Source organism: Mus caroli, unplaced genomic scaffold (genome assembly GCF_978045245.1).
Source record: "Mus caroli unplaced genomic scaffold, Mus_caroli_1 scaffold_18, whole genome shotgun sequence".
NCBI classification, from domain to species: domain Eukaryota; kingdom Metazoa; phylum Chordata; class Mammalia; order Rodentia; family Muridae; genus Mus; species Mus caroli.
Genome location: NW_028227273.1, coordinates 19,943,817 through 19,968,284, shown reverse-complemented (window position 1 = coordinate 19,968,284; position 24,468 = coordinate 19,943,817). Strand labels below are relative to the sequence as shown.

Below are 24,468 nucleotides of genomic sequence, written 5' to 3'. Positions count from 1 at the left end.
AGACTTATGACTTTTTAACGGCTCTCCCCTCTCGGCTCCCATATTCTCTTTCTAAGAAGTTCTTGATGAGACTAGAGATGACAGGGTGGGGGTGGGCTGGGGGTGGGGCTCTATGAACTCCCTGGCTGAAGAAAATATGCGTGGAGGCATTTTGATTGCAGGCAGCCACTAAATTTGACTTGTAGCCTATCCTAAATGTAGAGAAAGATTTTTCAATTACAAAACTCATAAAGTGTGGAGATGAGGGAACCTGGCTGCATTCTGAGTTTGACTAATGGTCTCAAAGTGCTCTGAAATGTTTGGCATTTGCCAGCCTTTCTTTCTTCCCTAATCTTCAAGCCCATGGGTTTTAATGGGAAACATAATCCTCTTTTCTGATTCATTTACACTTAGCTCATCTGAGTATTGTTTTCTAAAAACCATCTGAAGTCCAAGAAGTTTTATGAGATCTTTAAAGACTTGGTTTTTGAACGAGGAAGTTGTGTACTGCCAGTATAAATGGACCTTGAACCCTAGGGGGGGTTTGGGTTCAGGGTCTGTGGCATTAAGTTTGGCTGAGACTTGGCAAAGGCTGATCAGGCATTGATGCCTGACAGGAACTGGGCCTTCAGGGTGAAGAGTGAGTTCGAGATGAGCAGCCATCTCATGTGAAGTTGCATGGGGAACACAGCACAGCTCTCAGAGACGATCTTGCTAGTTATATAAGAAACAAGAAACTTGTGTGGAAAACTGTGACTTTGTGGCATCTGCCAGCAGCCCCTGAGTGGGACTCTTTGCTTATGCATATATTTACATATTCATGGACATGTAGACACACACGTGTTCTAGCATGTGTAGGGATGAGGTGAACATTCATTTTTGGAGGTTATAATTTGGTTGAAGAAGCATCAGAAGTGGTCCCTCCTGTATTGCTGTCAAGAGAAAGAAATGTTGCCTTGTGCCTTTTCTTTTCTTTTCTTTTCTTTTCTTTTCTTTTCTTTTCTTTTCTTTTCTTTTCTTTTCTTTCTTTCTTTTTCTTTTCTTTCTTTATCTCTTTCTTTCTTTTGTTCTTTCTTTCTTTCTTTCTTTCTTTCTTTCTTTCTTTCTTTCTTTCTTTCTTTCTTTCTTTCTTTCTTTCTTCTTTCACAGGGTTTCTCTGTGTAGCCCTGGCTGTCCTGGAACTCACTCTGTAGACCAGGCTGGCCTTGAACTCAGAGATCTGCCTGCCTCTGCCTCCCAAGTGCTGGGATGAAAGGCGTGCATGACCACTGCCCTGCTGCCTTGTACATTTTCAGTGGTAGAAAACATTTGTAATTTTTATGATGTGTGCATGGTATATGTAAGTGGTATGTATGTATGTATGTATGTATGTATGTATGTATGTATGTGTATTGTGTGTTCATGCTTGCCTTTCTGTTTGTGTGAAGGCCAGAGGGGGACACTGGATGCCCTGTGTGATCATTTCTGCCTAGTCCCTTGAGGCAGGGTCTTTCATTGCACCAGGAGCTAGGCTGATAACAGCAAGTTCCTGTATTCTTCTGGTTTCCTTCCCCTACAGTGCTAGAGTTATGAGCTTCTGTGACCATGTGGTCTGTTACTATGTGGGTGATGGGGATTTGAACTTAGGTCTTTATGGTTGCACACCAGGTGCTCTTACTTTCTGAGCTGTTTAACAGAAAACACTTCTCTACAGAGCCATAGAGCAGAGTAAAAACCAGTCTTACTGCAAATGCAGTGATTACAAGCAGAACCCCAGATTCTCTAGAAACTGAGATCCAGGCAGGTGGAATGACTTGCTCAAAGTAAAGTAGCAAGGCTAGGCCCCCAGGGTCTGCTTCCAGCTGTGCCCTCTGTAGACAGCTGCTTCTGTCCTGGAAGCAGTGTTGATATATGCCATTCCCCCATCCTGGACCTGGGAGACACTTGTCAGGAAGGCTCACCCAGCACTGAAGACTAGTAAAGACTTCTTGTTGATGCTGCTGCCTGGGTCATTTCCCTTGTCTATTCTCCTCTGCCCTTCCCATCCCATGGCCTCTCTTATCAAAGTGCACTCAGCCTCGCCTCCTGCTTCCTTCCCTGCTCCCTGTCCACTGCAACAACTGCTTAGAAAATCCCTATATGACACCTAAAATCTTCACTGGGGCAGGTTTGACTTGCAGCTAGGAAACATTCTCTGTTACGAATTGTCCACAAGATGACAAAGAATTATGGGCTAAGCTAGGTTATAGGACCATGGAAGTCAAGCAGTGCCTTGTGAGATTTCTGTTATTTTTCTCTAAGCATTACTTAATCCAGCTGCGTAGCTTCTTTAATGCTTTATTTAGATCTTGTTTCCTCAACCAGATAGGTTTACTTTACAAAAGGCTTTGTGCCCCAGGATACTTTGTAGCTCTAGATAGATACAAAGATGCTGTGTATCTGCTGCACAGCGGGCATTTGGTAGGCATTTGTTCCCTTGTACTTTTGCATCTAGAACTCAAAGTTGCAGACTTGGGACAGTGTCTTGACCCTTCTTTTCATCTGGTTCACTTTAACCCAGCTCTAAGGTTGGACTGGAGTTATCCTGTTCAGGGCTGGGAGGGGCTTTTCACCCAGTTGGTGTGTGTGTGTGTGTGTGTTTGTTGAGAAAGCAGAGCTTCTGAGAGGAAAGGTGAGGTGTCCGTGACCAGTAGCCATTAGTGATCATTTTAGCTGGAGCCCTGGTCCCCTCCCCGCGACCAGAGCTATTTCTTTGATGGTAATGACTCTCTCAGACAGTGCTGCTTCTGGAAGCCTGTGTTCAGGCTGCTGGCCTCCAGGCCCACTTTCCTCAGAGCAAACACTCACCAGTATTTCTGTAATGTGCAGAGAAAAGTAGGTGACTAGATTAGTCCTCAGCTTGGAATGACTTTTCCCACTATCAATATTTCTGAAATTATTCTCACTTGCTATCAGTTGTCCTAAGCGGATGCAGGGAAAACCCTCAAACAAAGAACAATCAAAATGGGAGAAAACCCAAGCCTGGGAAAAGACCCTTTTTAATTCACTTAAAAATGTTTATTTATTTTATGTGTGTCACTGCTTTGTCTGAATATGTGTATGGGCGCCTGAAGGTCAGAAGAGAGCATCAAACCTCCTGGAACTGGAATTTTGGATGGTTGGGAATCTAATCCAGGTCCCCTGAAAAAGCAGCCAGTGCACTTAACCACCGAGCTATTGCTCCAGTCCCGGGCCTTAAAAAAATTTTTTTTTAATATACAGTTATTATCATGGACTTTTGATTGCAGTCATGTAAAAACAGCATTCATTCTGTTGACATTGTCTTAATTCAGATGTTAGCAGTAAAGACGTCATTTCCTGGTTTTCTTCAAACTCTGTTTTGCACCAGAGAGAGAGAGAGAGAGAGAGAGAGAGAGAGAGAGAGAGAGAGAGAGAGAGAATTCCTAAATGCTCCATTCCACTCCACTGCAAGGACCACCGGCAGGGCAACCTCTGCGATTTTCTTCATCTACACGAGCGCCCCCTACTGCCCATCCCGCATTCTTGACCCTCCAATGCCAGGAGCAGGGTACCACAAAGTCTTCCGGAGGTTGCAGTCCTAAAGAAAACCTTCCTTCCGACTAATAGAGCTAATCACTTTCCAATGGACAGCTCACGCTACCTCGGATAGCCTTTTCTGGGACTGGACCTAGTGTTTTAATCCAACTTCTGCAGACAGTATCCGAGCAAACTCGAGTAAAAGTGCCTGCGCTTCCAAACTGTATTGCTCGAATCCTTTCCGGCTGCTAGAAGGAAAGGGCCGTTCCCTCACCTTGCTGAGCCCTTTGTCTTTTCCTGGCACTGGGGAGCGGGAACCCCTGTCAACCCGACCCATAGCCCCAATCTCTGGATGCGGAGGGTGGCGGCTCCTTCTCCGGCTCATCTCGAGCTTTCCCCAATTAGGATTTGCTGCCTGACGTCACGTCTGCCGCAGATTGGCTGTTCAGATCTGACACAGGGCTCCACCGGGGAGAAGAAACTTTTAAAAGACTTTGCAGCCCGGGCTGCCTCTGAGCGTCCAGCGCTCACGGTCGTCCTTGCTCACCCTCGCGGGGTTGGCGCCCGTAGCACCCCAGCCGCACCGGGCGACACCTCGTCTGAGCCAGGGGACCCTCACCTTGAGCAGCCCGCGCCCCTCCCCTCCTCTCCACCCCAACTCCCGCCCCCTGCTCGCCTCCACTCCCGGCTGGGGTCCGCTGCCGCTCAGCCGCCCGCAAAGCTCCCTCCCCTGCGGCCACCCAGTTGGCCTCCACCCCGCGGCGCACGGGCTCTCTGCAGAGTCCTTGGGGATACCGAGGGAGCGCGCCGGGGCAGGACGAGCCGCGCGGCCGGAGACTGCCCGCGATGGCGGGAGCCTGGCTCAGGTGGGGTCTCCTGCTCTGGGCAGGGCTGCTAGCGTGGTCTGCGCACGGCCGGGTGCGGAGGATCACGTACGTGGTGCGCCCGGGCCCGGGACTGCCGGCCGGAGCCTTGCCTCTGGCTGGGCCCCCGCGGACCTTCAACGTCGCACTGGACGCCAGGTACAGCCGGAGCTCAACAGCCGCCTCCAGCCGCGCCTTGGCTGGGCCCCCAGCCGAGCGGACCCGGCGCACCAGCCAGCCTGGCGGCGCGGCCCTGCCCGGGCTCCGATCTCCGCTGCCACCCGAGCCCGCGCGTCCGGGGGGGCCCGGCCGGCAGCTCCACTCTAAGGCCGGTGCTCAGACCGCGGTCACTCGCTTCGCCAAACATGGCAGGCAAGTCGTGCGCTCCCAAGTGCAGCAGGACGCTCAGAGCGCCGGGGGCTCCAGACTGCAGGTTCAGCAGAAGCAGCCGCTGCAGGGGTAAGCCCACGCTCTGCCTGCCTCGCGCGCTGGGACCCGCCGAGGCCAGGGAACCGTCTCCTCCCCGCCGGGGGCGCTGCGGGAAGGGGTGGGCACGGGGGAAGCCGGCTCACTTTTTACTGGTGGTTAACTCTCAGTGCATTGTTACCCAGCTGCGGGGGAAACACAAAAGGCATTTATTTCTTCCCCGGGCGTAACCTCCTGTGCGCAAACCCTTCTGCTCCTAGACTATGGGCGTAAACATGAAGTCACTACAACTTAATCCCAAGGCATCAATTAAACTTCTTGCAACTCGGTTTTTTATTTTGGTTTACCTAATGAAAAAGGGATTGTGAGTGAAAGCTGGCTCTAAAGACCCAGCTCTCCTTGAGCATCCCAGAAATTGTATACTTGGGTTTCCTGGCACCTGTGGGTCCTAAATTGGTAAGGGGCTGGGGGTGAGACTCCATGTGAACAGCAGTAGGGATTAAAGTTTGTTATTCGGAGCTGATAAGTATCCCCACTGAACGGCTTTTACCCCATTAATCACAAGTTAGGATGGGGGCGACTTAATTTGAACATATGCCCCCCTCCCGCAGGGATGGATTCTCGGGGTGATCTCACTCTTTTGGCAGCACGGGGGAGGGGGAGGGGTTCGGGGGGGTACTACTCTCTGAAGCAAAGTGGGCCCAGAGAATATGAAGAATACATTTGACTCTGTTTTAATTTGGAGTTTAAGAGAACCGTTTGTTTGGATTTTAAGACTCCGTGCTTGTTTATGCAGATCCCTTGGTTTCTCCATCCTTCCCAGGTGAATGGTCCCTGACCCTTCCACTTGAGCACCGTTGGGTGGAGCATCCTAGGCACACTTTGGAACTCTCTCTCTAATCGAGAGGAATGTGTAAGCAAGAGATTGGCTTTTCAGGAACACTCTGAAAGCTTGAGTTCACTGCACTGGACTCAGAGGTCTCGCTTTGTTTCAGGATCAATGTCTGTGGAGGGCAGTGCTGCCACGGGTGGAGTAAACCTCCTGGCTCCCAGAGGTGCACCAAACGTAAGTCACTGTACTCACAGCGGGCCTTGCACAGTGGACCAGGTGGGGCTGTGGTGGTGGTGGGGGCGGGAGGTGGAGTGGGAAGAAGAGGGCCAGGTTGGGTTAGGGAGGTTCTACAGAGGCCTCTTGAAGAGGCAGGCACTGGCCCTGGGAAGGTGAAGTCTGAAATAGAGTACACCTGCAGCCTGTATAACCATCTAGGAAGGACCGGAGTATGCTTGTCCTTCAGGGTTATGGTATCCAGCGTGCCCCTGCACTCAACCCCGATGCTTATGCCTGTCTCACTTGGGGGGAAAAATTCCCACTTGAGCGTAGGCTGTGTGCCAAAACAAAATACAATTCATTTTATCGTGTTTGCACCAACGAATAAAAAGCATTCGTTGACATGATGACAAAGGCAGAATGGGAAGTAGGGGAGTCTTTCCTGGAATAAGACAGGAATAGTTGCACACTGGGGATCGAACTTAAGGCTACCTATGTGCTGAGCAAGCTCTCCACCAATGAGCTATTCATACTCCTGCGTCAGTACACACAGTCCTGTCCCCTCCAGGAATTACAGACCTAAGCTAACCAGGTCCGATATTAAAAGTATATAAAGCTTCCTGAGAAGAGCCTCAAGCACCCTCCATCCTTGAAGCCCAGTTATTTTTTTCCAGAATCCTCCTGCACTTGGGGTTTCCCTACTTTATATACATGCTTAACAGTATTTTTTAAAAATATTAATCACACATATAGATATAAGAACACCGAAGTATTTAATTAGGTATTTTCTTAATTTACATTTCAAATGCTATCCCAAAAGTCCCCCAGACCCTCTCTTCCCCCCAGTCCCCTATCCACCCACTCCCACTTCTTGGCCCTGGCGTTCCCCTGTACTGGGGCACATAAAGTTTGCAAGACCAAGGGGCCTCTCTTCCCAATGATGGCCGACTAGGCCATCTTCTGATACATATGCAGCTAGAGACAAGAGCTCCAGGGGTACTGGTTAGTTCATATTGTTGTTCCACCTATAGGGTTGCAGACCCCTTTAGCTCCTTGGGTACTTTCTCTAGCTCTTCCATTGGCGGCTCTGTGTTCCATTCAATAGCTGACTGTGAGCATCCACTTCTGTGCTTGCCAGGCCCCAGCATAGCCTCATAAGAGACAGCTATATCAGGGTCCTTTCAGCAAATGCTTGCTAGTGTATGCAATGGTGTCATCGTTTGGAGGCTGATTATGGGGTGGATCCCCAGGTATGGCAGTCTCTAGACGGTCCATCCTTTCATCTCAGCTCCAAACTTTGTCTCTGTAACTCCTTCCATGGGTGTTTTGTTCCCAATTCTTAGAAGGGGCAAAGTGTCCACTCTTTGGTCCAAAGAACATTTCTTATAAACATTGTAAAGATAAAGATAAATGCATGTTGAAACCCCCTCGACAAGTCAGCAGGGAATAGAAAAACATTTACCTCCACTCTAAAAGAGTAAGCATTAACGTTTTTTATTAGTTTGCAAACTATTTTTTTATGCATCTGTGCACGATGTACATCGAGAGGCCAGAGGAGGGAGTCAGATCCCCAGAACTATAGATTAGAGAGGGATAGATGGTTGTGAGCCACCATGCTGGTGCTGGGATCTGAACCCAGGTCCTCTGCAGGAGCACCCAGTGCTCTTAATCACTGAATCATGTCCAGCTCCCAAAGTAAGTCTCTTTAAATGCTCTCCTTGCAGAGTGTGAGCTGTTATTGTGTAAACTGGAGTTGTCCAAAATTTCAGCTGCTCATTGACTTGTATTTTATAATAAAACTCAGCAATGTGCCTTGTTGTAGTTTGGGGTCTGTAGTTTTAGGTGGGGCCTAAAACCCATCTAAAAAGGCTGGGCGGCAAAGGTAAGTGGATCCCTCAGGCTCCCTGGCCAGCCAGCTAGGCCAGTGAGAGACCCTGTCCCCCAAAACAAGGTGGGGAGCTTCCGAGGAGTGACATTCAAGGTTGATCTGTGGCCTCTCCGTGCATAGACATGCGAATGTACCAGCACACATGTCGACTCACGCAAACACTCATCCATTTACCCCCAAACATGTACAAAGCAACAGGGCTTGCTGGTGTGTGCTGTGAGTTTTTTTTTTTAAAGATTTATTTATTTATTTATTTATTTATTTATTTATTTATTTATTATATGTAAGTACACTGTCTTCAGATGCACCAGAAGAGGGAGTCAGATCTTGTTATGGATGGTTGTGAGCCACCATGTGGTTGCTGGGATTTGAACTCCGGACCTTCGGAAGAGCAGTCGGATGCTCTTACCCACTGAGCCATCTCACCAGCCCGCTGTGAGGTTTTATAAAGATTCCTTTTAATACCAATGTGTAAGTAAAGACCTGATGCAATCATTCTGATGGCCTTGTTTGATGGAAAATGCCTTTGGTTCCATGAGGTAAACAGAAGGATTTTAAGTGGACAGAAATGAACCGTCTCTGTGTTTTAGGATTTGGGCAAGTATCAAGCAATGATGGCTGACTTAAAGACTTCCTGAGGGCCAAACTCTATTATTGTTTATTATTATTTATTATTATTGACACAAGGTCTCTCTACATAGCCCTTGCTATCCTGGAACTCACTCCTTAGACCCGGCTGGCCTCAAGGATCTCATAGAGATCCCTATGACTCTACTTCCTGAGTGCTGGGATTAATGTTATGTGCTCCAACTGCCTGGCTCTATTCTTCAATTACACTTGACAGAACTGACTGGAATGTGGCAGCAGCGTTCTTTTGGGCTAGGATCGCTTCACCCAGTCACTGCATCTGCCTCAAAGCTGCTGGGACATGCTTGTCCTGTGGCATGGAGGGCAGCCCTCTGTCACAGCACAGAGGCAGTGGGGTATTGCTGTATGAAGGTGGGATATTGCTGTACACAGGGCAGGAGTTGGGGAGGTTGATTACTTGGTAAAGTGTCCTGAAAGCTTCAGATCTCGCATTCATCCGTAGAAACCACCTAAAAAGGCTGGGAGGCAAAGGCAAGTGGATCCCCAAGGCTCACTGGCCCGTCAGCCTGGTCTAATTGTTGAGTTCTAGGCCAACGATAGACCCTGTCTCTTAAAACAAGGTGAGGAGCTTCCGAGGAGTGACATTCAAGGTTGAACTGTGGCCTCTCCGTGCACACACACGCACAGGTACCGGCACACATGTTGACTCATGCAAACACTTATTCATTTACCCCATACATGCACAAAGCGACAGAGCCTGCTGGTGTGTGCTATGAGGTTTTCTAAAGATTTCTCGGCAATTGTCAGAGTGCCTTTCCTGAAAAAAAGAGATAACCCCTCGAGATTCCCTTTTTCTGGGGGCTCAGAATTCCCAAGAATCCCAAGCCCCAGAAAGAGATTATCTGGATATGGAACATTTGTATCATCGCTTCCTGCTACTCCAGGCCAGGCAGGCAAGGACATGTGTCTGCCTGTGTGTCGCTAGTTCTGCCTCCTGCAGGTCCAGAAAGAGAGGTCACTGGCCACGTGTTGGTTGGGAGAATTAGGGATGCACAGTTGTGGTTGAAGCCGGAGGAAGTGGCTGGACCGTGTTCATCTCATGATACACGTGACATCTGCTTCCAGCCCTGAGGAGGAAGCTGTAGATAATCCTGGGATCTACACAGTTCAGAACCACTCTCCTTTCTGCTGCTTTCCCGCTCAGTGCTAGAAACTGACATCACAACTCCTTCCAGGAACGATGGTGCTGCTGAGACAGAGCCTGGGCTGCTGAGTGCACCAGTGAAAGCATTAGTGTTTGTAAGCATGCATGAGATGAGTGCTTTTTTAAAAAGCTATTATTTTATTTATGTGCTTATTTTTTAATTTTGTGGTGTGTGTGTGTGTGTGTGTGTGTGTGAGAGAGAGAGAGAGAGAGAGAGAGAGAGAGAGAGAGAGTTCAGTGCCCATGGGGGGGGGAGAGAGAGAGAGAGAGAGAGAGAGAGAGTTCAGTGCCCATGGGGGGGGAGAGAGAGAGAGAGAGAGAGAGAGAGAGAGAGAGAGAGAGAGAGAGAGAGTTCAGTGCCCATGGGGGGGGAGAGAGAGAGAGAGAGAGTTCAGTGCCCATGGGGGGAGAGAGAGAGAGAGAGAGAGAGAGAGAGAGAGAGAGAGTTAGTTCAGTGCCCATGGGAGAGAGAGAGAGAGAGAGAGAGAGAGAGAGAGTTCAGTGCCCATGGAGAGAGAGAGAGAGAGAGAGAGAGAGAGAGAGAGTTAGTTCAGTGCCCATGGGGGAGAGAGAGAGAGAGAGAGAGAGAGAGAGAGAGAGAGAGAGAGAGAGAGAGAGAGAGAGTTCAGTGCCCGTGGGGAGAGAGAGAAGGAGAGAGAGAGAGAGAGAGAGAGAGAGAGAGAGAGAGAGAGAGAGAGAGAGAGAGAGAGAGAGAGTGTTCAGTGCCCGTGAAGTCCAGGAGAGGGTATCTCCCCTTGGGTTACAAGTTGTCAGTGGCCCAATGTGGTCAAACCCAGGTCGCCCAGAAGAACATTAAGTGCTCTTAACTGATCATCTCTCCAGTCTTATTCCAGGTATGTCCTGAAAGATAAGGGACCCACTGTCCTTAGACATTATCGGAGTTAACCTTGGTACCATTCGCTTGTATCTATGGATAAGCCTCAGGATGCGAGAAATGCCTTAGGCTTAGAAGACCTGTGTTCAAAGGCTGGACCCTTCATTAGCTGTGTGGCTTTGAGGAAGTCTCCTGGTCTCTCTGATTCTGTGTTTTCTTCTACAGAAGTGACTAAACTAAAACCAGGCTCCCCATGTTAAGTTGTTGAAGGTGTCAAGGTGACAAAGAGTGGATGCGAAAGGCTGAAACCAGAGACTCTCTTAGCATTTACTATTGGATCAAGTCAAGTATATATTTATTACATGGCTTCCTCCCTACACCTGCCCCCCTCCCCCAGCCCCATGAATGCATTCCTACTGGCTTTTTTTTTCAAAGTCATGTGGATGATATTTTTTTTTTTTTGGTTCCTACTAGAATGTATATCCACTACCTGAAATGTTTTGTGCCAAACAAGTGTTTGGGACTTTGATATTATTTGAATATGTGTTTATATATAATGAGATGTGTTAAGGATGGGACCCAAGTTCAAACCTTTGTAAATATGCTTTATATATAACCTGAGGAAATTTTACACAATATTTTTAGTGTGCTTGCGTTTTAACAAACCGTTCCCATGAAGCCAGGTATGGAATTTTCCACTTGTGGTGTCCTTTTGGTACTCAGAGCGTTTCGGTTTGGTATCTTGGACGTTTTTGGGTTAGAGGCACTCAATCTGCGTTCCGTTAAAGTCACTGGGTTGTTTTATACCTTTGAAGTGTTTATTTTGAAAAAGACTGAATATGGGGCTGGGGAGAGAATTCAGTCTATAAGATGCTTGCTGTGCAAGCATGAGCAACTAGGTTCAGATCTCAGCACTTGTGGAAAAGCTGGCTGTGGCACGAGGAGCCTGTTCCCAGCTCTGGGGAGGTGGAGACAGACAGATAATTGGAGTTTGCTGGTGAAAATTGGTCAGTTCCAGGTTCAGGAAAGACACTATCCCAAACAAACAAATCAGTAGAAATCAACTGAGGAAACCATCTATTGCCTACCTCTGGCTTCTACATATACTCACACTCGTGTACAAACCCACACTCACCTGAGCACACACATACACATGAGGTTGCACACACACACACACACACACACACACACACACACACACACACCACTAACTACATGTGTCTACTTCTTACGTGTTAAAGCTTGCTGCTTGGGGGATGATATTTTATTTGTAAAGGGCATAGGAATTGATGGAGAGCACCCTCCCTTACCAATTTTCTTATTTATTTATTTATTTATTTATTTATTTATTTATTTGTTTTACCAACTTCCATCAGTGTAACTACGTAAGGAAATAGCAACGATATTCAAATGACTTATAAGTTGATGTGTGTTTCCCCTTATCTCTTACCCTTGATTTGCCAGCATTGAACAACTAACTGTACTTGATTGTGAGCTGTTAGACCAGAATACAAAACAGCAAGCTGCCAGCAAGACAAAGTGTACAGGTAGATCGCAGTGTCTAACCCCTGGCATTTAATAGATATCATAGTTTAAGGATAATTTAAAGGGTTGACATAGGTAATAACAGCTGAACCAAAGGAATCTCTGCATAAGAGATTGGATGTGTTTGTGGTCTTTACTGTTTGATTAATTCAGTGAAGAAAATAATGCATTCCTTTGGGCCAGCTTGAATTACTTTGAGTTGATTGAAACTTAATTTAAATGTACCATGGGCAAATGCTCCTGAAGGCGGAAGATTTAGTGAACCTTAAATTGCAAACCAGAGATGAGAAACAGGAAGGCAGCAGACCCACACAGGGCAAAGAATACCTCCGTGCAGGCTCCACGGTGGTCCCGGGGCTCCAGCCACCCAATATCTGTGTGGAGAGGCCAAGGAGCACATTAATGCTGCTTTTCCTGTCCTCCTCTCCCTCCCTCTCTCTCTGGTGTGTAAGTATCTCTGGGAGTTGTAATCATAGCATGGGATACATCCTTCTGCCTTTTAATATTGAGGACTGTTGGTAGTGATCAAGAGATGGCATCCCTTGTTCTCTTTCCAGTGACAGTATTTATAGAAGGATTTTGTGGCTTAGGCCGGTCCTCAGAGTGGAAACATTAAATTCCGATGCGCGATGGTTTCACCGTCTCAGTTTTGCATTTTTTCTCATTGTCTAAAGTATCCCCATCATTGTTTCTTCCAGTCCTTTTTGTCCCCCACCCCATAGTGTTGCTTAGAGACAGACTTGGCCAGTGGATTCAGATCTAATGAGGAGACTGAATGGGGGAACAGAAGACTCAAAAGAGTAAAGACTGGGAGAGTGAACCGGGGCTGGCGGAGGGAAGAGGAACGGCTGGCAGACAGGACTCCGAATGGGTGCCTGGCACGTTGCAGGCTCTTTGTAAACGTGTGCTTGGTTCTTTTATTTATTTAAGGGATATCTGTTTAGTTTTTACCATGTGCCAGGTTCTATGAATAGGCGAGAGATGCCGCCAGCTGTAGGGAGTGCAGGGTCTGGTTTTACTCACAGAGCTCATGGCACATCAAATGACTTGTTCTCTCCTTAGGAAGGAACAGAAAATCGATATTCCATTGCTTTTCCATTGGCATTCAGCCTATACTGCTTTCAGGGGTTTCGGGGGGAGGGGGGGGCAAACCAACCCAATGCAAGCAAGCAAACCAACCCTAGAAATGCTCACTAAGTTCCATGCAGAGGGCACCTGGATATTTGTACCCTGTGTGCCAGAGAGACTGTAGTAGGTGGGATCACTCAGGAGGGTGAGTGAGAGGACACCCTCAGGCTGTCTCCTGTCCCCTTTGGCTCAGTTCACTAGCTGGGCTTGAGAAAGAGGCCCACGATGGTCACACATTTTTCATAGGTCTGTTACGGCCATCGACGGCTGTTTGGCCAATCCATCTGCCGCAAAGTTTACCATAGCAGCTGCTGGGAGGGCTGCTCTGTCTGTGTCCTCAGCCCTGACCCCAGTCCCAGTTGCTGGGGTGGGAGGCTCGACTGGAAAAATTTGTCACGTGGCACCGACACTGAAGGGGAGGGAGAGGGACCTCGGGGGTCGAGTTCACACTGGGTCAAATAAGTGTTCTCAACACTAGTTAAAACAAACATTTAGGGACCATAAATTCAGTGTCTGCAGTAGTGCTTAAGCGTTCACCGTGAAACACTCCTCCAACCCTGGCCGATTAGCACAAAGCATCCACTCCCGGTCTTCTCTATGCTGCTGACGTTTCCTGACTCGGCAACAAGACCTTTACCAGCCACAGGCTTTACTATTTCTGACTGTCACTCATGGCGGACTCTTCCAGACACACTCAAACTCTTTCCGGTAGGTAGATAACACTTTCCTAAAATGCACATGTTTCTTCCAAGTGGTAGCAAGGAAGGCGCCAGGACGATGCGGAGCTTGACAGCTACGTCACCCGTCTTAACCCTTGACCCTGTCAGATCCCTCAAGGAGCAAGCGTGGTGAAAGCTACTTTGCCTGGGACCTCAGACATTACAGCGCATTTTCTCTTATTGAGTCTTCATGCCCAGTGGGGTTTATTGAGGCAGGCATGGTCTGTTAGCAGTGGCCATCAGCACTTTACTACTTGAATTGAATTCCTGGTTTTCCAAGCTATGTTAGTTTGCGCCGCCAAAACAAAACCACACGCCCCAAACAGGATGTCTTAGAGCATCAGGAACTTATAGTCTCACAGTTTTAGATGCTGCACAGCAGGGATTGATGGGGCTGATTCCCTCCAAAGGCCTCTCTCTGCATAACGCCGTTTCTTTTTGCGTGTCTACACATGGCCCCATGTTTGTATCTTTCGTCCCGCTACATATAAGAATCCCAGTCCAATTCATACCAACTCTCACCCATTTTACCCTTGCCTTTCCCAGCAAAGATCCTTCCTGCAAATCAACTCAGATTATGAGATCCTGGGAGTTAGGGTTTTGACTTATCTTGATTTGGGTGGGAGTGGGGGTCAATAGCAAGCTCACTAGTGCTGTTGTGTACATGGGTGGAGACGTGAGCTACACAGAGGTGTCTCCCCTGAGCATTCGGAGGCTTCCTTTCAGTGTTTGAAGACTTCATTGCTCTCCTGCCAAGAAGCCCTTGACTGTGGATTTAGCTTGGCTTCTTTCCCCATGGCTCCTAGGCATGTTGTGAGAGACAAGGAGATGGCTGTAGGTGGTTTGTTTATGCTTCTGTCCGTTTCTCTCTGGCCTGTTTTACAGAGGTCTGGATGAGTGATTCTCAAACATGAGTATCTGGAAAATTCATCGAAGGGATTACTCTTATTGAGTCGACGATGTGGGGGGGGGGAGCACGTATTATGGAGATGCTGATCTAGAAAGATCTAACCCTGGAGACTGGTTTGACCCTGGGTGTGGGTGGTGAAAGGCCAGAGCCACACTTAGGCCGGAGCCCTCTAGACTTGGGTTAGCTCAGTTTCGAGCATAGCTGTATTTAAAATATTTTGAAATTTGGAAAAATTTTAATATGTCTAGATGATTAAAAGCTTTTAAAAAAACTTTAAATTTTTGTCTCTGTCCCCCCCCCTCTGTGTGTATCTGTGTGTGTGTGTGTATGACTGTGTGTGCCAAAGTGCAGGTATGGAGGTCAGAGGACAGCTTGGTTCTCTCTCCACCATATGGGTTCTAGGGATTGCACGCAGACTGCCAGCCTGTTTAGAACATGTCTTTACTGGCCAAGCTGTCCCTCTAGCCCCAAGGATTATTTCTTATAATTTTAAGTTTTAAGCACTTTAACTCTTATGAGTGTGTGTATGCATATGTGTTTTCTATTAAAGATCCCATTTATAAAACATTTATTTATTTGTTTGTTTATTAACTATTTTATGTGTATTCGTATATGTCTTCATGAATGTATGTGAACTACTTGAACTCAGGAATCTGTGAAGGCCAGAAGAGGGCATCAGATACCTTAGAACTGGGGCAAGAGGTTGTTGTCTAATGGTATGAGGCTGCTGCTGAGACCTGGACCTGGGTCCTTGGCAACAGTAGTAGGCAGGCACTCTTAACTGCCGAGCCTTCTCTCTAGCCCCAGACATTCTATTTTTAATTATAAAACAAGTGGAACACACAAAGTCAGGAAGAAATCTATTCTAATGGCTGTCCATTAGTGCTATGCTTTTAAAAGCTCCCCACGTGGCAATTAAGCATGCTGATTTACAGTAGAGGGAGAGACTATGGTCTTATTTTGCTTAAATGCATATTTTACTAATAATGGCTTTTGGCATTTTAGTGTAGAGAGAACAATATGTAATCTGTTGGTGTCATACCACCGGGGAACCTGTGGAACAGGACACAGGAGGTATCATCGGATGTAGATATTTTCCTTCGCCTGGTCATTGCCAGGCTGCTGAATATGGACAAAGCACTCCAGGTACCTACAAATTCATACACCGGGAATGTGTACAGATCATGTGGCGGTAAAACAGCAGTGCTACTAAGAGCTCCCTTCCCCCCCTCCAACCTCTCTGTGCTGGCCGTGCTCTTTCTCTTCTGCTCAGTGCCTGCTCTCAGTTGCTTTGCCTGAATTAGAGGCTGTGCGGCTTCGTTCTGTCTTCGGAGTTAGAATACAGGGCTCAGACCTTGACCTTCATGCTTCCTTACTGTGTGACCTCTGAGAACCTGAGCAAGGCCAGGTTAACTCTATGCAGCCAAGTAGGTTGAATAGTCTGTCATCCCGAGGCCTCTGGAGGGCTGAGGGAGATGCTGCTTGGAGAGCGCCAGGAGAATGCTTAACCCACATTTATAATCAGTGGCTCTCAGTTGCTCTGGTTTGCTCAGTGCTGCCCCCTCCTGGTCTCTCCTGGAGCCCGCACGCACACTACTTAACATCTTTTGGAGGACAATCTCTGCTCGCCCCGTGTTGTTTCCAAGGGCTGTGACTTTCCTTTGCTTGGCTCTTCACAGGGTAGGGCATCTCTGCTGCTTGATCAGCATCGAGCACCTCCCGGACAGCAGGCTTTTCTTTGTTTTTTTGTTTTGTTTTGTTTTTGTTTTGTGTGTGTGTGTGTGTGTAGCCAGGCCCCTGGGGTTGCCATAGCACCAGTGCTAATTGAGTTGCATAGAATTACATTGACTGGCAAGTGTAACTTAGCTGGTTAGAACTAAAGTCCTCAGAACACCCTTGTGGGGTTCGGGCTTTCTCCTCTGTTTGCTTATTCTCACCTTTGACAATCATCTCCATTTGCTTTGCGCTTTCTCTCTGTGCTTATTCTGGCTTGCTAGACAATATTGCATATGCCGGCTATTCAGGGGCACACACCTTATTCAGTTTCCCCCTCCCTCCCTCTGCAAGACTGCCCTGGCATAGCCCAGCCTTTAAGAGGACTTTTCCTTTCTCCCTGCCAATTTTAGAATCTTTCTGCTCAACATCATCTGATAGAGATTTGGGACTAAGTAAAATGAATGCTGTGTGATTTTCCCCTGTAATTTTAGATTCCCGAGTACTGCTCTTGGCCAACTCTCCTATTCCCTGTGGCCTTTTTTCTCACTGCACTGCATTTGAGTAATATCGTTGGCATGGATGTCAGTAAACAGTTTGCGAAATGTTGTGTTTTGTAAATTAGAAGATGGATGGGTTGGTTCTTAAGTATATGCTCTTGATTCTGCTGGGCCAGATAAAAGATGAATTTGGCCAGTGTATAGGGTGAGGGAGAGCAGGGAGATGCTGTCATCAGAAGTAGGTGAGGTCAGCTGTCCTGCGGCCATGCAATTGATTCCTTGGTATTCACAAGTGAGAAGCAAGAGACCGCAGAGGAAAAACTTCAGAGGATTTTGGAGACGACTCAGGGGGGGATCCTTGCACAAGAGACAGGAGGTAGAGGCACTAAACTTTCCAGCAAAACAGTGGAGTAGGGAAAATGGAGCATTTGTCGACATGGAACATTGTGCTATTATTCAGCAGTTCTAAGACGGTTGCCAGTTCTTCGTGACTCTCCATGTAGTGTTTTTAATAAGAAGGATATCTGTATCCTTTGTCTGTGTGCCATATGTGTGCCACTTATACACCGTAGCAAATGAATGGTTAAAGTCGGCATCTTCTAAACCATGGTTTTAAAACCTTTGAAATTGGCTGCAGTACGTGGCTTCACCTAGACCAGCCATTGGCTCTGGGGATGCAGCAGTGGGCATACTTCAGCCTCTGCAGACCAAGTGAATCCTTAGACACTTCCCTAACCTGCCAGAGGGGACAGAACCATCCCTTCCCGAACCTCATCCAAGTCCCTGCTATGAGCGTCAACCACACAGTCCCTTCTCTCTTGACACATTTGATGTTATATTGTGACCCCTTGTGTGTTGGGCTTCCCTGATGGAATATATGCTCAAGATGGGTGGATGTCTTCCCAGAGCTGTTGTTCCATCCTCAGAGCCTGCAAATGTAAGTTTCTATGGGATGAGTAGGTGAAAGTATGGGTTTATTGGTTGCACTTTACCAGGCCCGTGTAGTGGTACCCAGACGGGGTAGAATTCTGGAGTGACAGGGGGTGGGGCAGTCAGGGATGTTTCTCTAGGGCAGTGACTTATGATACTTCTATGCGAGGACAGGATCTGGGAGGGGAACATCTGGGTCAGGAGAACGCTAGTAGCAAGATGCTGGGGTAGAGCAGCCTGGGCTGTTGAAATATTGTTAGTGACAGTTATGTGACACAAAATAAGATAATGCAAATCTATTTCATCTTTGTATTTAAAGCCAAATTAGTAGAGATTGTTGCATGTGCATGGTATTTTTTAAAAAAGTCAAATTATAAACACCAGTAATAAATCATTTTGCCCCAAAACTCAAAACCAATGCAGTACTGGTGACTGTGTTAAGCAATTCGGGAATATATTTGTAGGTCATTCTGCAAACTGGCTCCAGCTTCATTCACTCCTTGCGTGGTAAAAAGAAACAAATCAACCAACCAACAGAGTCATGATTACCCTGCACGCCAGAGCAATATACAGAGAATTGGATGGTGATAATAAGGCCTTTATGGCTATTCTATGGATATTCTTTTCTGGGTTGTCTCAGTAATATTTGTCTTGAAAAAATAGGGTGCATGAGACCCACCCAGTGCCCGAGGGTTCTCTGTTTGAGTCTTTATGCCACACACTAAGCTCATCGACTCTGCGACACCTGCAGTTTGAAATGAAGCAAAAGTGTCTAGCTCTCCACTCAATCTCTCCCCACCCCTGGCAATTTGCTTTATTCTCAAAGCAAAAAAAAAAATACAAAGACAATCCTTCTCTCAGGGGATCCCTGTCTGCCTCCTCCTTGTGACAGTGGAAAGGTTAAGTGAGTCCAAGATGCCGTAGTAACTGGAAGTGAAATAATGCAGACGATAAGTAAATTCAAGGCAGCCACTGTGCTCTTGTTTTACTTTTTTATCCGTTAGGAAGTGGGGCTGCCCGGCAGCGCTGTGTATACAATAGACCCTCAGTGAGGGCTCCGTGATTAATAAGCACTGCAAGCTGCATTGGTTTCTGAGTGGAAAACCAGATGAAATTCATTTAAATCAACGGATACTGGGATTGTGTTATTAAACAGCCCCCTTTCCTACAAGAGAATGGGAATTGTAGCAGGCTTCCCTGTGCAACAGGCTAAAGTGCCTGCGTCTCAGTGTTAGAGGGTTCCTTCCTTCCTCCGTCCCTGCGTCCCTCCGTCCCTGCGTCCTTCCCTCCCTTCCTTCCTTCCCTCCTTCCTTTAATATGGATTGTTTGACTACAAGTCATAAGCCATTAGCCTCATCTTTCTGATGGGCCTTGGGCCAGTGGCACCAGCTGGGCTGAGCTGAGGGGTTTGTAGAGATGTGAATTCTCTTAATCCCAGTTCTTGAGGAAGTTGAGGCAGGAGGATTGCCAGCTGGAGAACAGTTTGGCTAGATAGTATGTTTCTGGCTAGCTTGGGTGGTACAGTAAGATTTAGTCTCAAAATAACCAGATATCAGAGGCTGGAGAGATGACTCAAAGGTCAAGAATGTGTCCTGCTTTTGTAAAGGACCTGACCTGAATTTAGTTCCCAACACCCAGGTCAGACAGATCACAACTGTCTGTAACTCTAGTTCCAGGGGAGAAATCTAATGCTTTCTTCTGGCTTCCATGGGCACTACACCCATGTGCAAATCCCCTCCCCATATATACATAAAAAAAACCCAAAACAACCTAAAGAACAACAACAAACAGCAAGCAAAACAAAACAATTAAATACCACCATCAACAATGGTGGTGATTCAGAATTTTGGGGGTGGGGGGATTTCACTGTTCTGGGGGCAGAGGTTCCTGTGTTTAGCTTGCAAAGGGTTCTGTGTTCGCTATCCACATTCCATTCTCACCTGCTGGTCCTCCCCCACACCCCCAATGGCAGAAAAAAAAAGAGGAGGAGGAGGAGGAGGAAGAGGAGGAAAAGGAAAAATGATGTAGGTCTAAGGAACAGGAGGGGTGGGTTGAGTCTCATCATATCCATTTTCAGTGACTTTCTTCAGGGCTTCATAGAGTCCCTGGCAACCAGGGACTAAGGCTCTCTCCCCACCTGTCTAGCTCTTACTGTGGTCATTGCTGGTAGACGGCAGGAGACCTCAGGGGTTAGATTCTTGTGTTTTTTCCTCTTTCCCTCATTTCTGCCTAAGGATGAGTCTGCATAGTATAAGCCCAGTAGGATGGACCAGTGTTCTCAGCTCCATGAGGGAACATAGGAGTGTAGCAGGTACAGCCATGTACATTAGGCACACTTTATATTGTATGCTCACAGAGATCAAAGGAACCATTTTCTATCCTGAAAATGTATCTGCAAATGGGGGTTGTGTTTCTTTCTGTATTTGTAGTTCGTGTAATTGTTCCTGTTACATGGAAGATGTTTAAAGCATCCATCTCCATACTCTTCAAAGCTGTGTTTATGAAGACTCCCTGGATCAGAACCCTCTTAGGGGTTAAACACCAAATGTAAACTTTGGCTCCCTGCCACAGGCCTGCCAATCAGAACTCCTTAATGGGCTCATCTGAGGGCCCTCATTTTGCAGGTACCCAGCTCACAGATGCACACTGAAGCTTGGGGGTCCTCTGTGATGTACATATCCTGGGATAAAAGATGTCATAAGGAAAATGATGAGGAGAAAATTATTACTCACTTTCTCAAATAGTTTAAGACTGAGGTGCTAGCGTTTGTCTAGAGCATGTCGGACACCGTCAAAGGAGAACTCTTTCTTGTCAAGATTAGGAGGTTTAAGTTGAGCGAGAACAAGGCAATAAAGAGGGGGCATATGCCCCTGCAGGGCTGTAACATGGGGTCATGCTGGCTCAGTCATGGAGGGTTCTGGAGGACACATCAGGTGTTTGGAAGCTAAGAGTTTGTGCAATGATACATCCTTTTATTAGATGTGTATTTAAGAAAGGAATGGCCTGGTAATTAAGACCAGGACGCTTTGTAGAACGAACTGAGAGAGTTGTAATTTTCCTTCCGTGAAGCAGACTGTTTCCCCCCATGAACGCGTCTTTAACAGTTTTTAAAATTGTATGAGTATAGGTATTTTGCTTGCATGTATATATGTGCACCATGTGTGTGCAGTGCCTGTGGATTGTGTGTGCAGTGCTCGCGGTTGTGAGCCACAATATGCGTGGTGGGAATTGAACCTGGGAAAAGCAGCGAGTGAGGTACGCACAGAATCATCTCTCCAGCACCATGTCTTTTTTTTTTTAATGTGTCTTGCTCTTTTTCTTTCTATAACATAAATTAATACACGGATGCTTTGCTAGAGTGTTGGAGAGACATTAGGTCCTCTAAAAATGTCTGTTTGTCTTTAAGTAGAAATGTAGTGTGCATGTGTGCATGTGTGTGTGTGTGTGTGGTTTATTTAAATAATCAGTTATCACAGCAATGGCTATATCCATTTTATTCTGAATTTGAAAATTACTTAAATTATTTATCATGTACATGGGGATATGTGTTCCTTGGCGTATCGGGGAGGTCAGAGGACAACTTACGGGAATTGGATCTCTCTGTACCATGTGTGTCTTGGGTACTGAACTTAGTGATCGGGTTGGTCAGCAGGCACCTTTGCCTATTGAGCTTGACCTGGTTCAGTATTTTCTGGTGCACACAGCATGCTACCCTCTCTTAGCATTTGCATGTTTTTTTTGATGCAGCATCCAAATTTTGCAATATCATGTAAAGGCCACAGACTTAGAGAATAGAGCTGAAATTGTGAAAAGACCCAGACTTGAAGAATTACTTTAAAATACATGTGTTAAAGCTTCAGTTTTTTTGTTTTTTTTTGTTTGTTTGTTTGTTTTGTTTTGTTTTAGTCTCAGTATGAGAAGATAGTTTGGTAGAAAAGCAAAATTTTTTGTTATTTGATTTATTCTCTTTAAATTTTTATTCATTTTATTCATTACTTATTATCAGTTCCCCTGCCTGTTTGTGTGTGTGTGTGTGTGTGTGTGTGTGTGTATGTATGCATGTACATGTATGCATGTGTGGGTCAGAGAACAACTTTCAGAAGTTGGTTTTCTCATTCATCTTGTATGTGGGCTTTTTTGGGTGTTGAATGCAGGTCACCAGGCTTGCCCAGAAAGACCTTCACTTGCCGAACTATGTTGCCGCCCTATTTTTCATTTTAATATTCATTTTGTTGAAAACGAAATTGGGCAGAAAATAGAGTCCTCATTAGCATCTTAGTTCCCATTCTCCTATACCCCCTCCTCTCATCAAAGCTCTTCCACCAGAGTGGGATACTCATTGCCATTTCTGAACCTATAGAGACACATCAGGACCCCCTCACATCTGTTATAAACGAAGTGTACAAAAGGGCTCACTTTTTGAGTGCTTGCTGTGGATTTTGACAAATGTATATACATGACAGGGATGCCCACTGTATGTTCCACAGAACAGTTGCCCTGGCCTTAGTCTTGTTGGCTGCCCAGTCATTCCTTCCTCTTATGGAACCCTTGGCAACCACAGATCCCCGCAGTTTTGTTTTTCTCCAGGATGTCACATAGTTGGGATCCTGCCTGATGCCACTTTGTAAGATTGGCTTTTTCACACCAGTATGGCTCCTCTACAGCTTCTCATACTTCGGCAGCTCATGCCTCTTTAGTGTGAAATAATACTCCATTGTTCGCCTGTTTTATAGTTTATCTGGCCCCTGACTTAAGGGCTTCTGGTTGCCTCTAAGTTTTGAGGATTATAAATTGAGATACTACAATATTTTGCTTAGGTTTTTGTGTGATATAATTTTTTATCTGGTTTGGGGGCATACCAGAGGGTGTGATAGCTGGAATATGTGGTCACAGCATAGATAGATACTTTCCCTTTAAGATACTGAAACTGGCTTTCAGCATGACTGTACCCCTTTAAAGTCTCCTCAGCAAGAAGTTAGAATAGTTTTGCTCTACCTACATCTTTGCCAGCGTTTGATAGTACCAGTTGGGTATTGTCCATCCTAACAGCCATAGAGGACTCTCAGTTTAATTTTCATTTGATAAATGAACTAGAAGAGTGAATATCTTTTCTTAATCTCACTTGCTTTCTCTATAACTTTAGCTATACAGAAGCCTTGGTTTTGTAAGTTGAGTTTTTTTTTTTCTTTTAGTTTCTTTATGGGGGTTGGGGTTGGGGAATGGGGCACCTGCCTTGACAAGCCCGTGGAGATTGGGGGCAGACAACCCAAGGGAGTCTGTTCTCTCCTCCTATCATGTGGGTCCCTAGGATCAGACCTAGGCCTCCTGTCTTGGCAGCAGGCACATTTACTCACTGAGCCATCTGAATGGCCTCTTTTTCCTACACTCTTATTTGCAGTTTAGATTTAATTAACTAACCACTTAACTGGTTAATTGTGTGTGTGTGTGTGTGTGTGTGTGTGTGCTTTGCCGTGGCATGCATGTATAGATCAGAGGATAACCTGAAGGAGTTTGGCCTTTCTTTCCACCTTGTTCGTCCTGGGACTGGATTCAGGGAGCAGACTTGATGGCAGGCATGTCACCCTCTGAGCCATCTTGCTGGCACTTTTTAAAAAATTTTACTTTGACTTTTATTTGGTTTGCTTTAGTTTTGTTGAACCAGGGTCTTGTGTAGCCCAGGTTGTATCTGCTTTGTTATTTCCTGGATGTCTTGGGTTTCAATTCCTGATGCTCTTGCCTCAGATTTTTAGATTTTTCAGGCTCTGGACATACTTGACTTGAGATGGAAAGGTTATATTTTAAGAACGAAAATGACAAATTTACAGACTTCTAAAGAATCCTTGATGCAGAGGTGGCTTACGGCTTTAATGCCAGCATTTGAGAGGCAGAGGGAGGTGGATCTTCGACTTTCAGACTAGCCTGGTGAGTTCCAGGACAGCCAGGTGTGGGTCTCCCTTCTTCTTGGAGAGTCACTGGCCAGTGGACCATGAGGGTAGAGAGAATAGACGCATCAAGCAGGGATCAGACAGCTGTGAGTACCATGGAAGGGCTTCTGGAGACAGCTTCATTGAGATAGCGCTCTTTGTTGTCCAAGGGGTAGGTAGGTGTACTGGCTAATTTTGTGTCAACTTGACACAGCTGGAGTTATCACAGAGAAAGGAGCTTCAGTTGAGGAAATGCCTCCATGAGATCCAACTGTAAGGCATTTTCTCAATTAGTGATCAAGGGGGAAAGGCCCCTTGTGGGTGGGACCATCTCTGGGCTGGTAGTCTTGAGTTCTATAAGAGAGCAGGCTGAGCAAGCCAGAGGAGGCAAGCCAGTAAAGAACATCCGTCCATGGCCTCTGCATCAGCTCCTGCTTTCTGACCTGCTTGAGTTCCAGTCCTGACTTCCTTTGGTGATGAACAGCAGCATGGAAGTGTAAGCCAAATAAACCCTTTCCTCCCCAACTTGCTTCTTGGTCATGATGTTTGTGCAGGAATAGAAACCCTGACTAAGACAGTAGGGTATATGAGAACTCTTAGGGGTGCGGATGGAAAGGGTTGATTGGTTATAATGAAGTACCTAATTATCACTAGGGTGGGGAGCCAGACAGAGCAGGGCTTGCGTGCAGAGTTGTGCAGCGTTTGCAGAGAGCTCTGCACAGGGTCTTCAGATAAAACTTCTATGCTCTATT

General features: G+C 46.5%; 1 protein-coding gene across 4 annotated transcripts in view; it reads left to right on the top strand.

Annotated features, from left to right (window-relative positions):
* The first annotated feature begins 3,975 nt into the window (after nt 1–3,975).
* Ltbp1 (latent transforming growth factor beta binding protein 1) overlaps nt 3,976–24,468 on the top strand; it is a 387,481-nt gene continuing 366,988 nt past the window's right edge. For 2 of the 4 annotated variants that reach the window (XM_029471037.2, XM_021185976.3), the window contains exons 1-2: nt 3,978–4,817; nt 5,780–5,850. In XM_029471037.2, the coding sequence (XP_029326897.1) occupies nt 4,342–4,817; nt 5,780–5,850 (547 nt within the window). In that variant the 5' untranslated portion in view covers nt 3,978–4,341. Of the gene's footprint in view, nt 4,818–5,779; nt 5,851–24,468 lie in introns of all 4 variants that reach the window. The other 2 variants (XM_029471038.2, XM_021185979.3) reach the window with 2 other exon arrangements.